The 26,103-nt window shown below is 42.1% G+C and overlaps 2 protein-coding genes across 4 annotated transcripts in view; both read right to left on the reverse strand.

Annotated features, from left to right (window-relative positions):
- The window catches only part of LOC119499314, an 843,332-nt gene that overhangs the window by 385,058 nt on the left and 432,171 nt on the right, over positions 1-26,103 (reverse strand). The window lies entirely within an intron of this gene.
- The window catches only part of rasal2 (RAS protein activator like 2), a 97,795-nt gene that overhangs the window by 71,158 nt on the left and 534 nt on the right, over positions 1-26,103 (reverse strand). Inside the window, exon 1 of one of the 3 annotated variants that reach the window (XM_037787339.1) lies at positions 8,520-9,482. The exons of 1 other annotated variant lie outside the window; for it this stretch is intronic. In XM_037787339.1, the coding sequence (XP_037643267.1) occupies positions 8,520-9,027 (508 nt within the window). In that variant the 5' untranslated portion in view covers positions 9,028-9,482. Of the gene's footprint in view, positions 1-8,519; positions 9,483-26,103 lie in introns of those variants that run through there. One more of the 3 variants, XM_037787338.1, reaches the window with a different exon arrangement.

Consider the following 26,103-nt stretch of genomic DNA (forward strand, 5'->3'; position numbering starts at 1 on the left):
CCTATCAGCCTGACAAGAGCAGCAGAGGAGAGACGACGCACTGACGGGCCGACGGAGGTCTGGTGTGCTCCGAGAGACTCTTTTCACACATTATCATTTAAAGTTTAAACAATAAATAAAGGAAGTATATTTCTAGATCAAAAGGTAATCATATTTAGAGATTAAAAGTCATTATATTTCCAAAATAAAAGTCATTATATTTCCAAAATAAAAGTCATTATATTTCGAAAAAAATAAAAGTCATTATATTTCCAAAATAAAAGTCATTATATTTCCAAAATAAAAGTCATTATATTTCCAAAATAAAAGTCATTATATTTCAAAAATAAAAAAAGTCATTATATTTCAAAAATAAAAGTAATATTGCTAGAATAAAGTTATTTTTATTTCTAGAATAAAAGTCAATACATTTTGAGAATAAGTCATTATATTATTAGAATAAAAGTCCTACCTACAATTAATACACCAAAAGCATGATGGGAACCCAGGTGGCAAAAAAAACAACTACAATCAAGTTCAGCCCAGCTGGAAATAAGAAAAACAGGAGGAGTGAATAACTGCATAAAATACCAATATATTTATTTATGATTCTAACATATATATTAGGGGTACGACGAAATATCGGGATATAAAAACGTGACGATATGCATCGTCGAGACAAAAAACTGAATGGCGATATCAGGGCATCATAGGTACTACGTACATACGGGCTCCGGCTCCGGGGCTAAAGCAAAGCTGCAGCCTCTTCATGCTGCTCTGTGAGGCCTCTGGAAAGAGGCTGAGTACGCGTCATATCTTCGGGGTATAACACATGCGCAGTAAAATCTGGTCTGCCCTCGCCCAAATTGAACTAATCGTAACGCAGCTTCAGTCACACTGCGCATGTGTCATATCCCGAGAGCCATGTCTGCCCGTGACCAGCCTCCTTTCACACAGCGCAGTCAGTGAACAGCTGATCAGAGAGGCCGTAGTGGAGACGAGTTGACGCTACGCCCGTTGCTGTTAGTGCAATAAAACTTTGCAGGTGTAAAGCCAAGATCCGTTATTACACCTGTTCAACAAGCATAGACACGATGAAACGGTTGAACATGGAGGAAAGCAACATTTCAATCTGCTCTGGCCGCTGTCTCTCATCCACCGCCGCTCTGTACACCAGCACAGCACAGGGCGTTAGCTCGGCGGCTAACAGCTAACTGTAAACACGTGTTAGTTATTTAGTTGAGTTGTGACTGAAACTGAAGCTGGCAGTCGGCTGTGTAGTCAAACTGTTTAGGTTAGTTTGTCATGTATCTTACTGGTAGACTGATCAGCTGGTTGAGACAAAGACCCCAGTCAGTCATATGTTTTCATCATTCAAGTTTTGTTAAAATTATTGTTATAATATCGTATCGAGATCGTGAACCCAATATCGTGTACCGTATCGTGAGCTGAGGGAATCGTCACACCCCTAATATCTAAATAAATATATAAATAAATAAATATATATATATATATATTTATTATGGCATTTCTGATTACTCGTCCTGTAAATAAAGAGCGAAAACTGACAGTTTCAAATGAGTCCACTCCGGAGAGAGACGCCAAAACTGAGACAAAACAAAGTCTCTTCAAATGTTTCTGCATTAATGTGGCCGCCGGGGGGGGTCCACTTTCCCACCGCCGCCGCCGCCGCCTCCGAAAGGCTAACGAGCTCAGAGGAGAACTTCCTTTTGTTACTGTGGGAGCTTTTATTGTGGAGGGACAATTTACATACAAAAGGAAGACACACGAAAACTCCTTCACTATGCACACATGCACACACACACACACACACACACACACACACACACACGCACGCACGCACACACGCACGCACACACATCTTCGTGTTAATTAGCCTCCAATTAGCAGTAGCTGTTTATTGTCAGATGGAAACTCAGAGTGTGAGAGCAGGAGGGTGAATTAAGTTTCTGTGTGTGTGTGTGTGTGTGTGTGCGTGCGTGTGTGTGTGTGTGTGTGTGTGTGTGTGTGTGTCTTTGTGTGTGTGTGAGCTTAGAGAAGTGAGAGCTCTGTGGTTTTTACTACCCAGCATGCTCTGGGCCTGCCCGAAACTTTCAGACTAGCTCTGTGTTTACTGCGGTTCCTGTTCATCTGTTCACTCTCCGACTACAGCTTCTAATAATCTCCTCACAGAGACGTGAAGCTGTTAAAGTGACATTAATATATAGAACCTATCACAGTTAAATTAAATAAAACAGAGAATCTGAGCGGAAAATATTCTGTTTCTTATTTGCTAAAGACTTCAGATATTCTTTTATTATAAAAGGTTCTACATCCACAAAGCCACTGGTTTCTAAACTCCTTTTCAGCCTTCGGATTTGTTCGTAAAACATTTAATCGTCTTGTAATATTACAGAGACAACATGTTAAAACTGTAGGAATAAAAGGCAATATATTCCAAGACTAAAAAAGTTATATTACCAGATAAATAGTCATTCAATTTTGAGAAAAAAACTATTATATTTCTATATTAAAATTCATTATATTTTGAGAATTCATGTCACTATGTTTAGAGAATAAAATTCAGTATTTTTTCGAGAAAACAGTCATTATATTTCTAGAATAAAAGTCTTTATATTTCTAGACTAAAAATCATTAAATTTCAAGAATAAAAGTCTTTATATATTTCTAGCATAAAAGTAATCATAGTTCAAGAATAAAAAGTATATATATATGTATATATATATAATTTATAATACATGTCTTGTGCTCCACCCCAGGAGGGGGGAACTGATTTTTACGGACTGATCTGATACGAGAAGGTTTGAACAACATGAAATTGTCTCTGAGTGTTTCATCGTTTACTGAACTGCTGCTTCCATGACAATTGTTTGACAGTGATGTTGACGGGGCTAACTTTAACGTCTCTCTGCAGGTTTCACCTCGTGTTGCTGCCGTCTTGATGTTAATCTGACGGAGCTGCAGGTCATCTGAGGAGGACCACTTCTGTTTCTAACATGTGATAACTCTGATGTCCCAGCTGCTCCTCCTCCTCTTCCTCCTCCTCCTCCTCCTCCTCTCACGCATGACCACTGGCTCAGAGAGATGACATTAAATCCGTGGTTACACAAACGCTTCCCGTCGCTGCTTTTAAATTTACGGTGGAGCTGAGCGCTCTGGTGACCGCGGCACGCCAAGGCTGCTGGGAGGTGACGGAAAACATGGATCATCTGTGTTTCAGGATGATGGATCACTACAGACACATATACTGTGTGTGTATATATATATGTATATATATATATATACATATATATATACACACACACATATACTGTGTATATACAGACGTAGGCAAAATCGTTGGTACCCTTCCGTTAAAGAGAGAAAAACCAACAATGGTCACTGAAATAACTTGAAACTGACAAAAGTAATAATAAATAAAAATTCACTGAAAATGAACTAATGAAAATCAGATATTGTTTTTGAATTATGGTTCAGCAGAATCATTTAAAAAAACAAACTAATGAAACTGGCCTAGACAAAAATGATGGTACCCTTAACTTAATATTTAGTTGCACAACCTTTTGAGGCAATCACTGCAATCAAGTGATTTCTGTAACTCTCAATGAGACTTCTGCACCTGTCCACAGGTATGTTGGCCCACTCCTCGTGAGCAAACTGCTCCAGCTGTCTCAGGTTTAAAGGGTGCCTTCTCCAGACTGCATGTTTCAGCTCCTTCCACAGATGTTCAATAGGATTTAGATCAGGGCTCATAGAAGGCCACTTCAGAATAGTCCAATGTTTTGTTCTTATCCATTCTTGGGTGTTTTTAGCTGTGTTCTGGGTCATTATCCTGTTTGAGGACCCATGACCTGCAACTGAGACCAAGCTTTCTGACACTGGGCAGCACATTTCGCTTCAGAATGCCTTGATAGTCTTGAGATTTCATTGCACCCTGCACAGATTCAAGACACCCTGTGCCAGATGCAACAAAGCAGCCCCATAACATAACCGAGCCTCCTCCATGTTTCACATTAGGTACAGTGCTCTTTTCTTTGGATGCTTCATTTTTGCGTCTGTGAACATAGAGCTGATGTGACTTGCCAAAAAGCTCCAGTTTTGTCTCATCTGTCCAAAAGACATTCTCCCAGAAGCTTTGTGGCTTGTCAATATGCATTTTGGCAAATTCCAGTCTCGCTTTTTTATGATTTGGTGTCCTCCTCGGTCGTCTTCCATTAAGTCCACTTTGGCTCAAACAGTGACGGATGGTGCGATCTGACACTGATGTACCTTGACCTTGGAGTTCACCTCTAATCTCTTTGGAAGTTGTTCTGGGCTCTTTGGTTACCATTCGTATTATCCGTCTCTTCAATATGTCATCAATTTTCCTCTTGCGGCCACGTCCAGGGAGGTTGGCTACAGTCCCATGGACCTTAAACTTCTGAATAATATGTGCAGCTGTAGTCACAGGAACATCAAGCTGCTTGGAGATGGTCTTATAGCCTTTACCTTTAACATGAAGGTCTATAATGTTCTTTCTAATCTCCTGAGACAACTCTCTCTTTAGCTTTCTGTGGTCCATGTTCAGTGTGGTACACACCATGATGCCAAACAGCACAGTGACTACTTTTCACCCTTTAAATAGGCAGACTGACTGATTACAAGTTTGAAGATACCTGTGATGCTAATTACAGGACACACCTTAGTTTAACATGTCCCTATGGTCAAATTATTTTACATCTTTTCTAGGGGTACCATCATTTTTTGTCCAGGCCAGTTTCATTAGTTTGTTTTTTAAAATGATTCTGTTGAACCACAATTCAAAAACAATATCTGATTTTCATTAGTTAATTTTCAGTGAATTTTTATTTATTATTACTTTTGTCAGTTTCAAGTTATTTCAGTGACCATTGTGGGTTTTTCTCTCTTTAACGGAACGTTACCAACAACTTTGCCTACGTCTGTATATATATATATATATATATATATATATATATATATTTTTTTTTTTTAATCTATATTTATTTTTAAATGTATGCATTTCTTCACACATTTATTTACACATTTCTTTATGCATTTCTGCCTCATTATGTAAATGAGGCGGCTGTCACTCAACGTGTGTCATGGGGTCAGATCATGGGTCAAAGTGCATAAATCAACTACATGCTAGCTAACTATGTATTTATTCATTTATTTGTTCATGTATTTCTGTCAGGTTGCGTCCTCCACAGTCAGCGACATGACGGCCTGAAAATGATGTGTGAAGTGAAAACTATCTGAGCTGGATCTGGTCTATATTGATGTGTGGGATCCTGTAATCCTATGAGCTCATGCAGGCCGACACAATACTAAACTTCATTCATTCATTATGTTTAACTAGCAAATGAAAGTCTCAGAATGAAGTAAGAAGAGGCGGTTTGTAAAACAACAGACGGTCATCCGGAGGCAGTGATTCCTCTGCAGGCATCAGCTGTCAGTTCTGCATGAACACACACACACACACACACACACACACATTATTGTCTGGCTCTAAATATTACATCTGCACATCATGGGACGTTCTAGTGGAAAATGCAGTTAGCATAACTCAACCTTCAGACCGGCTGCTCGGCTCTGAATGAATGTAAATGTTTTCTGATCTCCAGCTCTCCGTCAGCAGAAAGGAGGAACCACGGTGTCACAAAACGACCAGAGAGACTCAGAATGAAGCTCTGCAGGGCCACGACAACATCAACCGGGATTAGCCTACTCACAGCTGCAGTATAAACTGTCATCCAGTATATCCAACTTCATAACATGAAGTGCTTGAAAAAGTAAATAAATAATAGGGATGCACCGATACCGATACCGGGTATCGGGTATCGGGTCCAATACTGCGCTCATGTACTCGTACTCAAAACGGCTCCGATACAACTTTACAGCAGCGTGACGTTAACCTCTCGTCACCATCTGTCAGGTCCTCACGTTCCACCTCCCCGACGGTGTGGGCGAGATGGGCCGGTGGTGTGCCCGACCCCGTGGGGCCGGGATCCCAACTCAGCGCGCGCCGGGCTTCACTTTCATTGCGCCCCGAGGTTTTGCTTGCACCCTCTGACTCGCGTGCATTAGACTCCTTGGTCCGTGTTTCAAGACGGGTCGGGTGGGTTGCCGACATCGCCGCAGACCCCTGGCGACTTTTACTAGGCCGCGGCACGACGCGGTTGGGGCGCAGTGAGGACAGTGCGCCCCGGTCAACAGTCGCACCGGGAGCAGGGAGCCCCGTCACGGTGCGGCGAGGTCCGGGTGGGGAGCGCTGTAAAGCTGCGGCCGCGAGCCACCTTCACCCCGAGCCTTTCCAAGCCGACCTAGAGCCGGTGGCGGCGCACCGCCTCGTCTGCGTGACTCCCCAGCCTGCCGTGTGTCGCTCACACCCTCCAGCTGGCTGTTAACGAGGCTCTTTAGACACAGAGAAGTACTCGTATCGGTACTCGGTATCGGAGAGTACCCAAATGGAAGTACTTGTATTCGGTCTGAAACAAAGTGGTACCGGTGCATCACTAATAAATATGGATCCTAATTATTGGTTACACCTCTCAGTCTCTTCAAATGATGACTCCACATGTGAGTTATGCATATTGATACTGGATTGGATGCTATATTCACATATATTGTGGGCATGGAGCTAGAGCTGGGCAATGTATGGATATCGTGATATGAGACTAGGTATCGTCTTACAGTTTGTTGTGTTGTCTTCTCCTGGTTTTAAAGGCTACTCTACAATAAAGTGATACCATTTTCTGACCTGACCAGAATGTTCTTTTACACTTTATTATTTCATTATGTCCACATTACTGATGATTATTTCTCAAAAATATCAGATGCATACTCCATTACATGAACTCAAGTGACTCTTTGTAGTAAATTGTTCTTGTACCAACTGACATTGTTGTCTTTCAGAGGCTCTAGCAGGTTAAGTTTAGAACCTAGAGTGAAGATCCTGGTATCATAGTAAACTATAAAACCTGATGGATCCATCGGTACCAACCAGGTCAGACTAGCTGGTCATGAAGGAGGTTAAATAACGCTCCAAAGTTGGGCTACATTTTGTCGAGGAAAAACAGGCATGGTCATTTTCAAAAGGGGTCCCTCGACCTCTGACCTCCAGATATGTGAATGAAAATGGAAAACTGCATGTGATGATCATAAAGTGGGCATGTCTGTAAAGGGGAGACTCGTGGGTACCCATTGAACCCATTTACATTCACTGATCTGGAGGTCAGAGGTCAAGGGGACCCCTTTGAAACATGACATGGACATGACAGTTTGTCCTCGCCAACATTTAGTGTAACTTTGGAGCGTTATTTGACCTCCTTCATGAACAGCTAGTCTGACCTGGTTGGTACCGATGGATTCATCAGGTTCTATAGTTTACTATGATACCAGGATCTTCACTCTAGCTTTAAAACTGAGCCGCTACAACCTAAAAATCACAAGTTGAGTTAAAGAAATTAGTGGCGTTAAAACTAATTTGTGTTAACGTGTTATCGCGATAACTTTGACAGATCTAGTGAACACTTTTGCACTCTCACTCAGGTAGTTATTTTAATGACTACTTTTACTTCTACTTGAGTAGAGTTTTTGGCTCCTCTGTCTACCTCTGCCTACCTCTGCAGCTCTAAACGGTGACTCAACATTTAAAGGTGCTAAATATGAAATTCAGAGCATTAGCATCGCCGCTGTTAGCTGCTAGCCGCCGGCTCAGCCGTCGCCATGTTGAGAGCCGTGTGGAGGAAATCTCTTAATCAGAGATGAGCTCCACATCTGGAATTTAGCACTTAAATGCTAAATTTAGCATTTGAATGTAAACTGGAATTTAATTTACATTTAACTTGTTTTAAAAAAAGACTGGGTTTGGTGTTAAGTTACTTGTTATAATTTGAGAAAAAAAAAAAAAAAAAAAAAGTAATATATATTTCTAGTAATATTTTTAGAAAAAAGGTTGATATATTTCTAGAAAGACGTTTGCTATATTTCAAGGAAAAAGCCAGCTGTGTTTCTATAAAAAGGTTGGAATATTTTTAGAAAAAACACTTGTATTTGGAGAAGGACGTTTGTTTAATTTTGAGGGAAAAACGTTTGCTATATTTCCAGAATAAAGTTGGAATATTTTTAGAAAAAAGGTTGTTATATTTCTAGAAATAAATTTCCTATATTTTGAGAAAAATATAATATAATATTTTGACAAAGAAGTGGTGTTATATGGTCAATAAATCGCCATTTTTAACCCTCACATGAACAACTGTGTTGAGAAACAAAGTTGACTATAATTCTAGAAAAAGGTTGAGAGACTAGGAAGACGTTTGTTTTATTTTGAGGAAAAGAGTTGGAATATTTTTAGAGAAAAGGTTTTTATATTTCTAGAAAAAAGTTTTGTATATTAGGAGAAAATCTAATCTAATATTTTGAGAAAGAAGTGGTGTTATATCGTCAATACATGGCCTTTTTAATCAAACAACTGTTGTTCCGTCAGAATGAACCCAGGTGAACGTGATCTCTCCTACCAGACTCTTCAGGTTCCGGTTGGTCCCGGAGGACTCTGCTGATTCTCCGAGAGACCGAGGTGAAGAAGCCGCTGACGGAGGAGGGAGCTCTCCGCTCAGACCCCCCCTTCCTGACCGCCGTCCTCTCCGGGCCGCTGCCCGTCCCGGGCTCAGACGTGGACCTGAAGTAGGGGAAGATCCTGCGCAGAGAGCCGATCCTCGTCTGGCCCTCCTGGAGGCCCGCGGAGGGTCCATCTCCGCTCCGGTCATGTGGGGCGACGTCGAACCTCGGGAGGCTGAGCGGCTGAAGAGGCTCCGCGTCGTACCCTTTGCCCTCGGGGGCGTCCGTCTTGGCTGTTGCCAGGTGAGCAGATGTCCTCCACTTGTATCTGTCCAACGGCTGCTGAGGAGCCTGCCGGGGGTCGGATCTCTGCCGAGGCTTCCTGTAATGGTGCCAGTGGTACGAGGCCTGACGGGGACTCTGGACTGGACCCTCGCAGCCATCGGGGGGGCTTCTGCTTCCACTCATGGTCCGGCGCACAAAGACTTCCTCCAGGCAGCAGGAGCGAGCAGATGGAGGCCTTCAAAACAGCTGGTTTTTGCCGACAGCTGTGTTCACCTAACAACGCGTCTCCGCTCGGAGCCGTCGGCTCGGCTCAGTCCTCATGTCGACGGCGAGCTTGAGCTGATGTCTCGCTCTTTCTCAACGGGCTGGCGGTGACTCGTCTTCCTGGGAGGAAGTGGAGCGTCAGATGAAGACCGAAGTTCTTTAAAGCCCGCCCAATCAGGTTTCACCAAACAGCAGAGCAGCAACCTGTGGTTTCCCCCATCAACGGGCTTAAAGTGAAACTGAATACGCCTTCTTCCTCCTCCTCCTCATCATCAGTTCATCATCTCTGTTTCCTGTCTGGACTACTGGAAAACACCTGACAACACCACTGAGCTTAAAACGCAGCAGCGGAACGGAACTAAGTACATTTACTCAAGTACTGTACTTACATTGAGGTACTTGTACGTCCCTTGAGTATTTTCTGTTCGTGCCACTTCCTTCTTCTACTCCACTGCATCACTTCTTACTGCACTACAGCTTTAGTTCCTCTACTCTCTAAATTAATTCATTATTTTTGCACTAAAAAAAATCAGAATACTTCCATCACTGTTAAAATATGATCCGTTAAAGGACAGTATGTGATGAAGACTGTGGGAGGTGGTTGAAAGCCCCTGAATGGCCTCCAACGAGTTCTCACAACCTCAGAAAGAAACGACACATTTAAACCTATTTTTGTAGGTTTTGTAATAAACAGCGACAAAGACACCGATGGTTTTGTTTATTTTGTTTTTGCTGTTATTTATTTATTCCTCTTTTGTGCCGGAGAAACACAGACCTCTTTATTATAATAAATAATAACTGAGCTGTTTTAAAGTCATTCAGTATTTCATGACACTCAATCATACTAATTTAGTAAACAACCTTTAATATAACCTTCTTTCACATGAAAAATATTCTATTCTTCGAAAATAACTGCTTCAAAAGCCTTTTCATATTCATATATATATATATATATATATATAAATAGGGCTGTCAATCGATTAGAATAGTTAATCACGATTAATCGCAAATTTATTGCATATTTTTTTATCTGTTCTAAATGAACCTTTAAGGGAGATTAGTCAAGTATTTAATCCTCTTATCAACATGGGAGTGGACAAATATGCTGCTTTATGCAAATGTATGTATATATTAATTATTGGAAATCAATTAACACAAAACAATGACAACAATGATATTGTCCAGAAAACCCTCAAAGGTACTTATATATAATGTATATGTAGTATATGTACTTACTCATGTATAATACAATATATAAATACATAAATAAATATAAAAAATAAATAAATAGATGTGAAAAATAAAAATGTAAAGGAAAAATGAATGGATAAATAATTAATATAAAAAAATGAAAATGAAAAATAAAAGATAGATAAATACATTGAAAAACGTAAATGTAAAATATAAAATATAAAATATAAAAAATAAAAATGGAAAATAAAAAATGTAATAGATATAATAAATAATAAATAAATATAAAAAATATAAATCAGTTAACAACACAAAACAAAGACAGATATTGTCCAGAAGCCCTCAAAGGTACTGCATTGAACATAAATTCACATATCTGGAGGTCAAAGGTCAGAGGTCAAGGGACCCCTTTGAAGATGGACATGACAGTTTTTCCTCACCAACATTTAGTGTCAGTGTGAATTGAACTTGTTTGAAACAACGTTCTGTAACATCCAGTAAACCTTCTTCTTCCTCTTCCTCCTCCAGCCGAGGCTTTAAAGGACTCGCTGCCCTGCGGTGACCCACATGTCAGTGGTTATTGGATGATGAAGCGGCGGCGCTGCATGTAGGTCAGAGCTAAGACCCGGGCAGGCTAAGCCAAAGGAGTCCTGGACCGAGAGCCAAGTCCTCCTCCAAACAGCCCACCAACACACAACGGGGACCCAGAGAGTCCAAATCCTGCCAGAGACTTCCTGTTCACACGAGACAGTGTGTGTGGGACTGAGACCGAGAGACAACACCGTACCCGGGTTAAACCAGTACCAAGACCAGTACCAAGACCAGTACCAAGACCAGTACCAGTACCAAATAGGCCCAACATCTATAAGCAGTTTCACATTTCTGTGATATCAGTCTCAGGTTGTGCGGTGAAGGCTGAACTCAACTTCAGCCATAGTTGTCATATTTCTACTATTTGCAGAGAACAAACGTTTTGCAGACCGTGGAGGCAGCAGGACGTGTCGACTCCACAGAGAACAGAGAGGCGACAGACATCATTCACACCTGCTGCTTCACCTGGGAAATCTCCTGGATATTTCTCTCTGGACCGGCTGATATTTCTACCTAATACTGAATGTATACAGCTGTGGGTACACCTGGACAGATGCAGGACTCCATTTCTAAACAGATGTTTTAACGCCAGAATGGATCTATCTGCTTCATCTGAGTCTATGTGGAGGAAGAAGGAAGTCACCGCTTTTATTGTGGTAGTCTGAGTAACGTGACGTCATATCCGTTCCGTATCCGTCAACCAAAACAAACCTTAGAAACGTTATGGTATGGAGGTAACGTTATGGTATGGAGGTAACGTTATGGTATGGTGGTAACGTTATGGTATGGAGGTAACGTTATGGTATGGAGGTACCGTTATGGTATGGAGGTAACGTTATGGTATGGTGGTAACGTTATGGTATGGCGGTAACGTTATGGTATGGCGGTAACGTTATGGTATGGTGGTAACGTTATGGTATGGAGGTAACGTTATGGTATGGCGGTAACGTTATGGTATGGCGGTATGGTGGTAACGTTATGGTATGGCGGTAACGTTATGGTATGGAGGTAACGTTATGGTATGGCGGTAACGTTATGGTATGGCGGTATGGTGGTAACGTTATGGTATGGCGGTAACGTTATGGTATGGCGGTAACGTTATGGTATGGAGGTAACGTTATGGTATGGCGGTAACATTATGGTATGGCGGTAACGTTATGGTATGGAGGTAACGTTATGGTATGGCGGTAACATTATGGTATGGCGGTAACCTGGTGGTGGAGCCGGCCGTCGCTCTCGTCTCCGTGGTCAAATGGGCCGACGCTACGACTGTAGAGCACCCAGATACTGACATTTGTGTTCTCTGCATTGAAACGGCCCCGATGGAGCTGACCATGGATGGATAAAGAGAACGGAGCTGACAGGAGAGCTAGAGACCACCTTGGAGAAGTTACAGGAAGTAGACACGTGGGACTACGTCAGCTTTTCAAAATAAGGTGTTAACAAAGGGAACTGTGTATACTAAATACATCTATGGAAATCAGATTGATGGATTATATTCACCAGAAGTATATAACATTACATGTCCCTTATAAATTAAAAAGAAAATCCCACTAATCTGTGAGGGAAATGTCTTTATTCTTTGATTTCTGGGTTGCTGGATAATAAATGTAATCAATAATTCCTGCCAATGATCCTGATATATTTGACTTCAGGACATCTCTGACTACATACATGCTGAAAATCAAACATCTTCACTGGATTCATTTAGAGATTTTACCAAGTAAAAGTCCCAGGAAGTGGATGATTCATCTTGTTCCCTTCATGTTCTAGAGGTAAAAAATAACAATCACAATATCGAATCACAAGACTTAAACATCCCAATACATATTGAATCAGCACCCAGGTATGGTGATAGTATTGATCAGGAGATAGGTGAACCGTGCCAGCCTTGTTAATAATGTGTGATGTCTTCCTGTTTATGTTCTTGTTCACCTGTGGTGTCACGTGTCAGGTTCCTGCAGACAGCAGGAAGTAATCAGATTACTTTGGTGGATGTGAAACACACTGATAGCTGAGCTGTAACTACAGAAGCAGAAGTGGATCACTGTGATGCAGATTAAAGCGTCTCAGCTGTAACTGTAAAGTAGATTAGATGAACTGCGACTCTCCTCTAAACGTCCACTGAACAAAGACGTTCACACCACTTTTACACCGACTTCTGTTTTTTGTACAATTCACAGTTAAGATCGTAACAAATGTCAGTTATGTTGTAAAAGAAAACTCCTCTGGTTGCAAAAAGAAGTCTGATTGTATAGAAGTCAATGACAAAATTAGCTTCTACTTCTCTCTTGATTTATTACTTCAGTAAACATTGTAAACATGAGTTTATGGTTTCAATCGCTAGTTTCATGTCTTCTTCAATACAGCATGATGTTCATTTAGTAAATTATGGTTCAGTTTAGAGTCAGATAGACCATAAAGCAGGGGATGCTTTAGGGCGGGGCTACCTCGTGATTGACAGGTCGATACCACGGCGTTGTCTGGGAGTTGTCCGTGTTTTCGTCTTACAACTTTAACCCTTTCACAGTGTGTTTTCACTTCATCAAAGTTAATTATCATATTTAGGTCGTCTAATAACGTCTTATTCAGTGTTAAGTTGTACTTAGCTCCTCCCTATTGCGTCATTTCTGGTTGCAAAAAACCAAGATGTCGACGGGCCAAAAACCAAGATGGTGACGGGCCAAAAACCAAGATGGTTACGGCCAAAAACCAAGATGGCGACGGGCCAAAAACCAAGATGGCGACGGGCCAAAAACCAAGATGGCAACGGGCCAAAACCAAGATGGCAACGGGCCAAAACCAAGATGGCAACAGGCCAAAAACCAAGATGGCAATGGGCCAAAACCAAGATGGTGACGACCAAAAACCAAGATGGTGACGGGCCAAAAACCAAGATGGTGACGGGCCAAAAACCAAGATGGTGACGGGCCAAAACCAAGATGGTGACGGGCCAAGAACCAAGATGATGACGGGCCAAAAACCAAGATGGTGACGGGTCAAGAACCAAGATGGTGACGGGCCAAAAACCAAGATGGTGACGGGCCAAAACCATGATGGTGACGGGCCAAGAACCAAGATGGTGACGGGCCAAAAACCAAGATGGTGACGGCCAAGAACCAAGATGGTGACGGGCCAAAATCAAGATGGTGACGGGCCAAGAACCAAGATGGTGACGGGCCAAAAACCAAGATGGTGACGGCCAAGAACCAAGATGGTGACGGGCCAAAACCAAGATGGTGACGGGCCAAGAACCAAGATGGTGACGGGCAAAAACCAAGATGGCGACGGCCAAAAACCAAGATGGTGACGGGCCAAAATCAAGATGGTGACGGGCCAAAATCAAGATGGTGACGGGCCAAAAACCAGATTATTAAATGTGAGGATTTCTCTTTTTTATTTCATAGTAAACTCCAAGATGAACTCCTGATGGACATTTGATGGACTTATTTGAACATTTCATGGACTAAATCTAGAAAATAAAAGTAAACATAAGAGTTAGCTGCAGCTCTTCTTGGATCAGACGATCTCGAAACATTTCCTTGAAAGTCGATGTTTTGGCATCTTTGGCAGTTTGGAGCTCTTCGTGTTCTTCAGTGACCTCCGCTGAGTTTGAACTTCCTGTCTGTGTTTCTGGAAGTGACGGCAGCGAGGGGCCGGTCGGACTCCAGCAGAGACTAGTGGGAGATTTACCCAGGATTCCTGAGGGCCCGCGTCCCTCCCTCGGCTGAGTTATCGCTCTCTGTTATGACCGCTGGTTATTTTTAGCTGGAGGCTGCTGCTGCCTCCGGGTCTCCTGGTTTCCGGCAGGATGGAGATGAGAAGTGGACAAAGTGGCGTCTAATGGAACAGCCGTTTTAGTTTGTGTCCTCGTGCATCACAGAGGCTGAAACTCCTGTCGTCCTCCGACTTTCCACCTGATTAACTTCCTCCCAGAGTCCCTGTCTGCCTCATCGCGTGTTGTTTCCTCTCGTTGCTCACAGGGCTGTTTGGGAGCAGGAATGTTTGGGCGTAAGGCAGGAAGTGGAGTAGATTCCAGTATCTCCTGACTCAATACTAGCATGATACCTGGGTGCTCATTCAATGTGTGTTTTAAGTATTGTGATTCCATATTCTGATTTTCAGCATGTCTGTAGTCAGAGACGTCCTGAAGTCAAATATATCAGATTCATTGGCAGGAATTATTTATGATAAATATGATATAATTTCCCTCACAGATTAGTGCTATTCTCTTTTTAATTTATAAGGGACATGTAATGTTTTATACTTCTGCTGAATATAATCCATCAATCTTATATCCATAGATGTATTTTGTATATACAGTTCCCTTTGTTAACACCTTATTTTGAAAAGCGGACGTAGTCACACATGTCTTGTAGCATTTATTCACCGACAAATAAACTGTACACACACACTGTCTGCTACAGCTACGTTCACAGCTACAACACCACCAACACACACACGGTCTGCTACAGCTACGTTCACATCTAGAACGCCACCGACACACACACTGTCTGCTACAGCTACGTTCACATCTACAACGCCACCAACACACACACTGTCTGCTACAGCTACGTTCACATCTAGAACGCCACCAACACACACACGGTCTACTACAGCTACGTTCACATCTAGAACGCCACCGACACACACACTGTCTGCTACAGCTACGTTCACATCTACAACGCCACCAACACACACACTGTCTGCTACAGCTACGTTCACATCTAGAACGCCACCAACACACACACTGTCTGCTACAGCTACGTTCACATCTACAACGCCACCAACACACACACTGTCTGCTACAGCTACGTTCACATCTAGAACGCCACCGACACACACACTGTCTGCTACAGCTACGTTCACATCTACAACGCCACCAACACACACACTGTCTGCTACAGCTACGTTCACATCTAGAACGCCACCAACACACACACTGTCTGCTACAGCTACGTTCACATCTACAACGCCACCAACACACACACTGTCTGCTACAGCTACGTTCACAGCTACAACGCCACCAACACACACACTGTCTGCTACAGCTACGTTCACAGCTACAACGCCACCGACACACACACTGTCTGCTACAGCTACGTTCACAGCTACAACGCCACCAACACACACACTGTCTGCTACAGCTACGTTCACAGCTACAACGCCACCGACACACACACTGTCTGCTACAGCTACGTTCACAGCTACAACGCCACCAACACACACACTGTCTGCTACAGCTACGTTCACAGCTAGAACGCCACCGACACACACACTGTCTGCTACAACTACGTTCACAGCTACAACGCCACCGACAAACACACTGTCTGCTACAGCTACGTTCACAGCTACAACGCCACCAACACACACACCGTCTGCTACACCTACGTTCACAGCTAGAACACCACCAACAAACACACTGTCTGCTACAGCTACGTTCACAGCTACAACGCCACCAACAAACACACTGTCTGCTACAGCTACGTTCACAGCTACAACGCCACCAACAAACACACTGTCTGCTACAGCTACGTTCACAGCTACAACGCCACCAACAAACACACTGTCTGCTACAGCTACGTTCACAGCTACAACGCCACCAACACACACACAGTATGCTACACCTACGTTCACAGCTAGAACACCACCGACACACACATTGTCTGCTACAGCTACGTTCACAGCTAGAACGCCACCGACACACACACACTGTCTGCTACAGGTACGTTCACAGCTACAACGCCACCAACACACACACGGTCTGCTACAGCTACGTTCACAGCTACAACGCCACCAACACACACACGGTCTGTCGGTAACTCGCTAAGTTACATACATACGGTCGTATGTGTGTGACTACAGGAAGCACGAAGCTACCAGCAGAGCTACAGCTGCTAACGTAGCACAAACACACACACTGTTTGTTGGTCGATCGCTATCGTTACTCCGGACAGACACACAGCTAACAACCTGCTAAACTAAACTAAATGTGTGGTGGAGACTTTAACTGGGAAAGTGGCTGCATGTCCGCGACACAAGTTAACGCTCCCGGACGGTGAACTGGGTTCTCAGTTGTCTGTTGTGTTCGTACCCTGCAGCTGGAGCAGCGCTGCATGCGACGCACTAATCTTGTCGGTTAACGGATAATACAATTTTTCTAAATTAGCATCCCTATACGATTCATAAATATATTTTCTCTCATCACCCAAACTAAGTCAAACAGATGACCTGGCAGGCTGACCCCTACAGTTATAGAGACCCGCTGACCTCGCTGGATCTCAGGGTTTTCCATCGTCCGTCCTCAAATAGACGGCAGCTCATTTTATTTTAGTCCAGAGAAGCTCGACTCTTGTTTTGTTCACGAGGGGAAATCCTGTCTCAACGCCCCCCCCCCCCATCATCACCCTGATAAGAGCCAGGCCTGTGAGGAACTTTACATTTCCTCCTCTGATCAGCCTCCATTGTCCCGAAGACCTGAACCCCCCCACCTGCACCAGACCCCCATATACTGAACCCCCCCACCTGCACCAGACCCACATATACTGAACCACCCCACCTGCACCAGACCCACATATACTGAACCCCCCCACCTGCACCAGACCCCCATATACTGAACCACCCCACCTGCACCAGACCCACATATACTGAACCCCCCCACCTGCACCAGACCCCCATATACTGAACCCCCCCACCTGCACCAGACCCACATATACTGAACCCCCCCACCTGCACCAGTCCCACATATACTGAACCCCCCCACCTGCACCAGACCCCCATATACTGATCCCCACACCTGCACCAGACCCCCATATACTGAACCCCCCCACCTGCACCAGTCCCACATATACTGAACCCCCCCACCTGCACCAGTCCCACATATACTGAACCCCCCCACCTGCACCAGTCCCACATATACTGAACCCCCCCACCTGCACCAGACCCCCATATACTGAACCCCCCCACCTGCACCAGTCCCACATATACTGAACCCCCCCACCTGCACCAGACCCCCATATACTGAACCCCCCCACCTGCACCAGACCCCCATATACTGAACCCCCCCACCTGCACCAGACCCCCATATACTGAAACCCCCCACCTGCACCAGACCCCCATATACTGAACCCCCCCACCTGCACCAGACCCCCATATACTGAACCCCCCCACCTGCACCAGACCCCCATATACTGAACCCCCCCACCTGCACCAGTCCCACATATACTGAACCCCCCCACCTGCACCAGACCCCCATATACTGAAACCCCCCACCTGCACCAGACCCACATAAACAAATAAACCAAAATAGTTATTTAACTACTTTAAAATCTGCAAAAAAAAAGAGTTAGAAAATGATTTAATTTCTATTTTGAAGTAACAATAATTTTGGCGGGATAATGCCAAGAGGAAAGAAACAAGCATCCAAAATGTGAATAAATATAAAATAAATATTATTTTATTTTTACATTTGATCTTATTTCAATTTTATCATATTTATTAGTATAAATATTATGAGTAATTTCTCTTAAATTAATTACTAAGAGGTGGCAAAACATAAATCTGTAAATATAAAATTGAAGAGAAATCATTTTTTTAAACAAGGAGTGACCTTGTTTTTTAAAAATGGATTTATGATATTTAATCTAAACTCATCCACTTGTTGTGTTTCTTTAGTTCACAAACTGGAAGGAAGCCTTTTTCAGCATGTGAGCCCTTAAAGCTGAGCTGACAGGACACCTGACCCTTCAGTCAAACGAGCCATAATTCATTAATAAGATAAAGAAGCAAAGATTGGAGGAAAGTCTGAAATCAATCAGCAGAACTCTGCGTTGCTTTTCCTCCGCTGCTAATCATCTTGCAACCGCTTGTTGCATCACACGTCAGAACTAAATAAAAAGTAGGGTTAGGCGTTAATAACCCGTTAACGCAAATTCATTTTAACGCCGCTAATTCTTTTAATGCAATCAATCTTTTCAGAGGCACAGACATGCCCACTTTATGATCATCACATACAGTTTGGGGCAAGTCATAGTCAAGTCAGCACACTGACACACTGACAGCTGTTGTTGCCTGTTGGGCTGCAGTTTGCCATGTTATGATTGGAGCATATTGTTTTATGCTAAATGCAGTACCTGTGAGGGTTTCTGGATCAATATCTGTCATTGATTTGTGTTGTTCATCGATTTCTATTTTTTATATTTATTTATTTTTATCTATTACATTTTTTCTTTTCTATATTCATTTTTTTTTATATATATATTTATTATTTATCTATTCATTTTTCCTTTCAATTTGTATTTTTCACATCTATTTATTTATTTTTTATATTTATGTATTTATATATTTTATTATACATAAGTAAGTACATATACTACATATGCATTATATATAAGTACCTGTGAGGGTTTCTGGACAATATCTGTCACTGTTTTGTGTTGTTAATTGATTTATATTTTTTATATTTATTTATTTATTATTTTTATCTATTCCATCTTTTCTTTTCCATTTTCATTTTTTTTATATTTATTTGTCTATTTTTTTATTTTCCATTTTTATTTTTCATATTTATTATTTATCTATGCATTTTTCCTTTCAATTTGTATTTTTCATATCTATTTATTTATTTTTTATATTTATGTATTTATATATTTTATTATACATAAGTAAGTACATATACTACGTATGCATTTATATATAAGTACCTGTGAGGGTTTCTGGACAATATCTGTCACTGTTTTGTGTTGTTAATTGATTTACAATCATAAATATATACATACATTTACATAAAGCAGCATATTTGTCCACTCCCATGTTGATAAGAGGATTAAATAATTGACTAATCTCCCTTTAAGGTTCATTTAGAACAGATAAAAAACATGCGATTCATTTGCAATTAAATATTTTAAATGATTGACGGTAAAAAATAAAGATTTTTGGAATCAGGACGCACCAAAAAGTCTTGATTCCATCTCTATACTATCTGAGGTGGGAGTGTTGAAATGAACGCCTCATAAACCCAAATCAAGACAATTTATTGTAAAAGCACGGCTTTGTACCGGCTCAAATCAATTCTGCTGCTGAATGAAAACAGAGTGAATATCTGTTGGTTCCAGATCAGTCCAGCCCTCCAGCACCCAGCAGGGATCTCAGGTGTGAATTGGCCCTGAAGACAACAAACTCCCATAATCCCCCGTCCAATATGACGGCTGAAAGTCCCAGCGGGGTGGCGTCACGTCCGGCTTCAGCGATGGAGGGAAAGCTTCCTGTCCCCGACCTCTGACCCTCCACAGGGAGTCTGCAGCCTCTTTAGATCAACGTGGGACGTCAAATACCAACACAGATTATTACACATTAATCCTCATTTTTCAAGCGAAAATAAGGAAGAAAAAAGTCCCGTTCTCAGGTTCCAGCTTCTCAAATGACGGGATTCTCTGCATTATCTCAGCAAAGGGAATTTATCTGAGACCTTTGGACTTTTGTTCAGACAAAACGAGACTTTTGAAGACGTCACGTTGGGCTCTGCGATGATGTGATGACTCAAACGAATAATCAGAAGATTAATCGATGATGAAAATAATCAATAGTAGCAGCTCCACTATGAGCAACAGTGTCTCTATATGAGAAATGTATCACAATACTTTTAAATGTACTGACAATAACTGGTAAAACTAACTTTTGATCCGAGTTCTTAAACTGCTTTTTTTTCTCTTCTAGATTTTTGAAGGACTTTTTATTTTTCCCTTTGCTGAAATGTGGATTGATATCTGGATTATTAACTTGTTTATGTTGATTATTCAAAGGCGTTCACTTTTAAAAATATGCACATGAATAGAACTGTGCTATTTGAATGTAATTGAATTAGCCTATATTTATGGTTTGCACATATTGGTAGTATTATATTCATGTTGCAGCCACTGCTAAATCTACATCAGCTGTGCTGCTCGTCCCCTTTCACCGAGGAGATAAATGAATCCAAACAAACGTCATAATAACGACAGACTGGTTAATAATGAGTTATCTGATTCAAATCTTTCTAAAAGCTGCAGAGACTCAGAACATTCATATCACATCTGACAACAACAGAGAATAATCAGTTCCTCGAACTGTGCAGAAGAAATAAATACATTTTTAAAATGATTTATTTTATTTAGTTTAATCGCAAATTAATCACACGTTTTTTTATCTGTTCTAAATGAACCTTAAAGGGAGATTTGTCAAGTATTTCATCCTCTTATCAACATGGGAGTGGACAAATATGCTGCTTTATGCAAATGTATGTATATATTTTAGGGCTGTCAAAGGCGTTAATAACGCATTCACGTAATCGATCTTTCAGACGTTGTAGTAGGTTCAGTTTTAAAGCCAGAGTGAAGATACTGGTATCATCTGAAACTATAGAACCTGATGAATCCATCGGTACCAACCATGTCATACTAGCTGGTAGTGAAGGAGGTTAAATAACGCTCCAAACATAGATGATCTACCATCGATTTGCTTTGACGTTAACATTCAGATGTATGCCGATGATACGGTTGTCTATGCAACATGGCAAAAACAAAGATGAAGCTGCATGAAAAGAGTCTAATATTATAGTATTTAGTTTTAAAGCTAGAGTGAAGATACTGGTATCATATGAAACTATAAAACCTGATGAATCCATCGGTACCAACCATGTCAGACTAGCTGGTCCTGAAGGAGGTTAAATAACGCTCGAAACCGCGCTAAATTTTTGCGAGGAAAAACTGTCATGTCCATTGTCAAAGGGGTCCCTTGACCTCTGACCTCCAGATATGTGAATGTAAATGGGTTCTATGGGTACCCACGAGTCTCCCCTTTACAGACATGCATAATTTATGATAATTTCTGGTCAATATCTGTTATTGTTTTGTGTTGTTAATTGATTTACAATAATAAATATATACATGTATTTGCATAAAGCAGCATATTTGTCCACTCCCATGTTGATAATAGTATTAAATACTGGACTAATCTCCCTTTAAGGTAAAGGGGAGACTCGTAGACTCGTTATAAGACTGGCCATGACAGTTTTTCCTCGCCAAAATTTAGTGTAAGTTTGGAGCGTTATTTAACCTCCTTTATGACGAGCTAGTATTACATGGTTGGTACCGATGGATTTATCAGGTTTTATAGTTTACTATGATAACAGTATTTTCACTCCAGCTTTAAAATTGAGCCCACTATAACCTTAAATCACAAGTTGTGTTAATGCCTTAAAGAAATTCAAACGAATGTGCGTTAACGTGTTATTATCACGTTAACTTTGACAGATCTAGTCTGAATATTCAGGTTTAATGAAAGCTGCTATAAAACCAAACATACTGTTACCTCAAATCTGAGAATGCTGGTAAATACTGTATAATAATGTTAATAAACTAAACGTCATAACGCCAATCTACAATCCGTGTTCAGGTGGCGAGCAGAGCACACCTGTCAGATCAACATCACGGTTCAGGGTTAAATCAAGACAACACATGTTCTCATGACTTGATCGCTCACACTCAGTAGGGGGGGGAATCAGTCAGCTTTAATAGGCTTATATACTGCAGCCTTTCTCCGGATTAACCACAGCTAGACTAGAGGATCAATACCAGCTCCACTGGACCGAGGATCTGTTCTCTATTGATGGGAGCTAGGCTAGCAGTTTCCCCCCGCTTCCAGTCTTTGTGCTAAGCTAGGCTAAATACACCCTGGACCCGTCTCAGTGCTGGACCCGCTGAGATTAATCTGAAACAATCAGGGCTGGAAAACCCCGTCAGTATGAAGTAGGAAAGATGTGTCAGTGTTGAATGTTTGTGATGAACTGAAGGATGAAGAGTAAATCCTCCTCCTCTTCTTCATCCTTATGAAGATTAATAAACTCTTTAAAAAGCCTCTCAGATCAGCTGGAAAAAGCAAAAGGTGTGATAAACTTCTACCAGTGACTGAACTGAACTACCTGCAGCAGCAACACAAAGACCTCATGAGTACAGTTCTACTCAGTGAGGTGCCCCTGAAGGCAGCAGCCATTGTTGGATGTATCTGAGGTATGTGAGCTGTGGATGGCAGCGAGCCGGAGTCCTGCCGGGTGAGATCACCGCCACAAACTGGCTGCTGACATCACACTCTGCCAACACGGGGGGGGGGGGGGCAGGAGGGAGGAAGAGCAAACATCCTGACACATCCTGCTTCCACAGATACCAACGCTGCTGCGTTCAGGGTGCGTGGGAACAAACACTGCTGCACATTTAAAACAACTACTTGGATGTTTTTGTGTCTGAAGTTTTCTTAATATTCTTAATAAAAAACATTTTACAGCAAACAAGAATACGATTTATAAATAAACACAGATCCTAAATCCTGCAGGAGGCTGCAAATCGTATTTCTACTGTTGTGTTCATAAAAATCTTGAATAGCTTTCCACCAATCTTTTGATACTGGACTTATTGTTGGATAGAATAATTAATTTGAATATGACCCTTCAGGCTCTGAGATATTATGAAGAACAATTTTCACTATCTTTTAGGCAGAACGATTAATAAATGAATCAAGAAAATAACGGTCCAATAAATTGGTAATGAAAATGATCGTGATACATGCATCGACAGATTAAGATATGGAAGACGGAACCTGACAAAATCAAAAATAAATGAATAAATAAATATATATATATATATATATATATATACAGAAAATCCAGAAAATTTGGGGAAATACATAAGGGGTGAAATGCAAAGGGAAAATTGTGCAAAAAAATAAATAAATGCAAAAATATATACACAAATTTTAAAAACAAACATAAAATAAATGAATAAATAACAAATAAATGCAAAAATAAATAAATTAATTTAAAAAGGAATACATGTTAATGCAAAAATAAATAAATGAATGCAAAAATAAATAAGTAAATGCAAAAATAAATTTATTAATTTAAAAATGAATACATATAAATGCAAAAATAAATAAAAGGGAAATTAAACAGAAGAGTAAATGAATAAGTGAATTAATATAAATAAATAAATAAAGAAGCAAATGAAAACAGAAATATCAATTTGTCACATTTGATCAATTAATTAATTAATTAATTTATGGCTACATTTATTTTTAATATTATTTTGAAACATTTAATGACACATTTATTTATTTATTGAGTAATTTATTTATTCATTCATTTATTTTTTATTTTGGCAGGTTCCGTCCTCCATATTAAGACTTTAAAAAGCGGTTATTTTTACTTCAAGGTACGAAAGAAGGAATGAATGACACTGTTTCTAAATGACTCGAAACCCATCTCTGGCATTTTGATATTGATATATCTACCAATGTATGGGTCACTGTAGTCCAAACTCATCACAAGGGTCTAAACAACTAGATAGTGTAATTGTTTCTAATCAGGAGGACCAGACTCTCATATTAAAACAGCAGCAGCAGCGGAGGGGGAGGGATCCTGACTTCTAGTCCCTGCTGTGGGTCAAGTGTTTGTGGGTGAACTGGTCAGATGGGTGTTTGGGTGTGGACAGCTTTACATCACCACTACAGTCACCAGTTATGACTCACTGTGTTCTCAGACTGGGAGCATAAACCACCAACAAGTCTCCAAGAGTTCAATCATTTCCTACAGCGCTGAAACCAAACGGCGAGTTGCCGTCGTGGAAAACAGCTTCACGGCTCTGGGAAACTTTGATTTGAAGGAATAAAGGAACAGAAGTGCTGGAGGGGAACAGCGGACGTCTGCTGTTGAGGTCAAAACTCTGAGTCACTCAGTCACCGCGGTCCAGAGCGCCAACGTTTCCCTCAGCGTCTCAGTGACCCACAGACCTTCTGTCTAGCCACGGGATGAACGCTACTGTTCTGTCTGACCCCTGACCTTTCCTCTGGCGCCACCCTCACATCTAAACCTGCACATATTCACCTCTAAGGCTGGGATCCGCCTCGCTCCTGATTCTACACCATCACCACACCTGGCTGCTGAGTCCAGCTTCCATGGATTCTGATTGTTCTTTACCTCTTTACCTCTAGACCATGAAGGGAACCAGAGGAATCACACAGTTCTAGAGAGGAGGAGGAGGAGGAGGAGGACGAGGACGAGGAGGAGGACGAGGACGAGGAGGAGGAAGAGGACGAGGACGAGGAGGAGGAGGACGAGGAGGAGGACGAGAAGAAGGAGGAGGAAGAGGGAGGAGGAGGAAGAGGAGGAAGAGAAAAAGAGGGAGGAAGATGAGGAGGAGGAGAAGAAGAAGTAGGAGGAGAGGGAAGAAGAGGAGGAGAAGAGAAGGAGGAGAAGAGAAGGAGGAGAAGAGAAGGAGAAGGAGGAGGAGGAGGAGAAGGAGGAGAAGAGAAGGAGGAGAAGGGAAGGAGGAGGAGAAGAGAAGGAGGAGGAGAAGAGAAGGAGAAGAGGAGGAGGAGAAGAGAAGGAGGAGAAGGGAAGGAGGAGGAGAAGAGAAGGAGGAGAAGAGGAGGAGGAGAAGAGGAGGAGGAGGAGGAGGAGGAGGAGAAGAAGAGAAGGAGGAGGAGGAGGAGAAGAAGAGAAGGAGGAGAAGAGGAGGAGGAGAAGAGGAGGAGGAGGAGGAGGAGGAGAAGAAGAGAAGGAGGAGAAGGGAAGGAGGAGGAGAAGAGGAGGAGGAGAAGAGGAGGAGGAGGAGAAGAGAAGGAGGAGAAGGGAAGGAGGAGGAGGAGGAGAAGAAGAGAAGGAGGAGAAGGGAAGGAGGAGGAGAAGAGAAGGAGGAGAAGGGAAGGAGGAGGAGAAGAGGAGGAGGAGAAGAGAAGGAGGAGAAGGGAAGGAGGAGGAGAAGAGAAGGAGGAGAAGGGAAGGAGGAGGAGAAGGGAAGGAGGAGGAGAAGAGAAGGAGGAGGAGAAGGGAAGGAGGAGGAGAAGGGAGGAGGAGAAGAGGAGGAGGAGGAGAAGAGAAGGAGGAGGAGGAGGAGAAGAAGAGAAGGAGGAGAAGGGAAGGAGGAGGAGAAGAGGAGGAGGAGAAGAGAAGGAGGAGAAGAGAAGGAGGAGGAGGAGGAGGAGAAGAGAAGGAGGAGAAGAGAAGGAGGAGAAGAGAAGGAGGAGGAGGAGGAGGAGGAGGAGGAGGAGGAGGAGGAGGTTGTTACCGGCTGTTCTCCCGCTGACTCGCTGAGAGAAACCGCTCAGTAGTCAGCTGTGTGTGTGTGTGTGTGTGTGTGTGTGTGTGTGTGTGTGTGTGTGTGTGTGTGTGTGTGTGTGTGTGTGTGT

Source organism: Sebastes umbrosus, chromosome 12 (genome assembly GCF_015220745.1).
Source record: "Sebastes umbrosus isolate fSebUmb1 chromosome 12, fSebUmb1.pri, whole genome shotgun sequence".
Lineage (NCBI taxonomy): Eukaryota > Metazoa > Chordata > Actinopteri > Perciformes > Sebastidae > Sebastes > Sebastes umbrosus.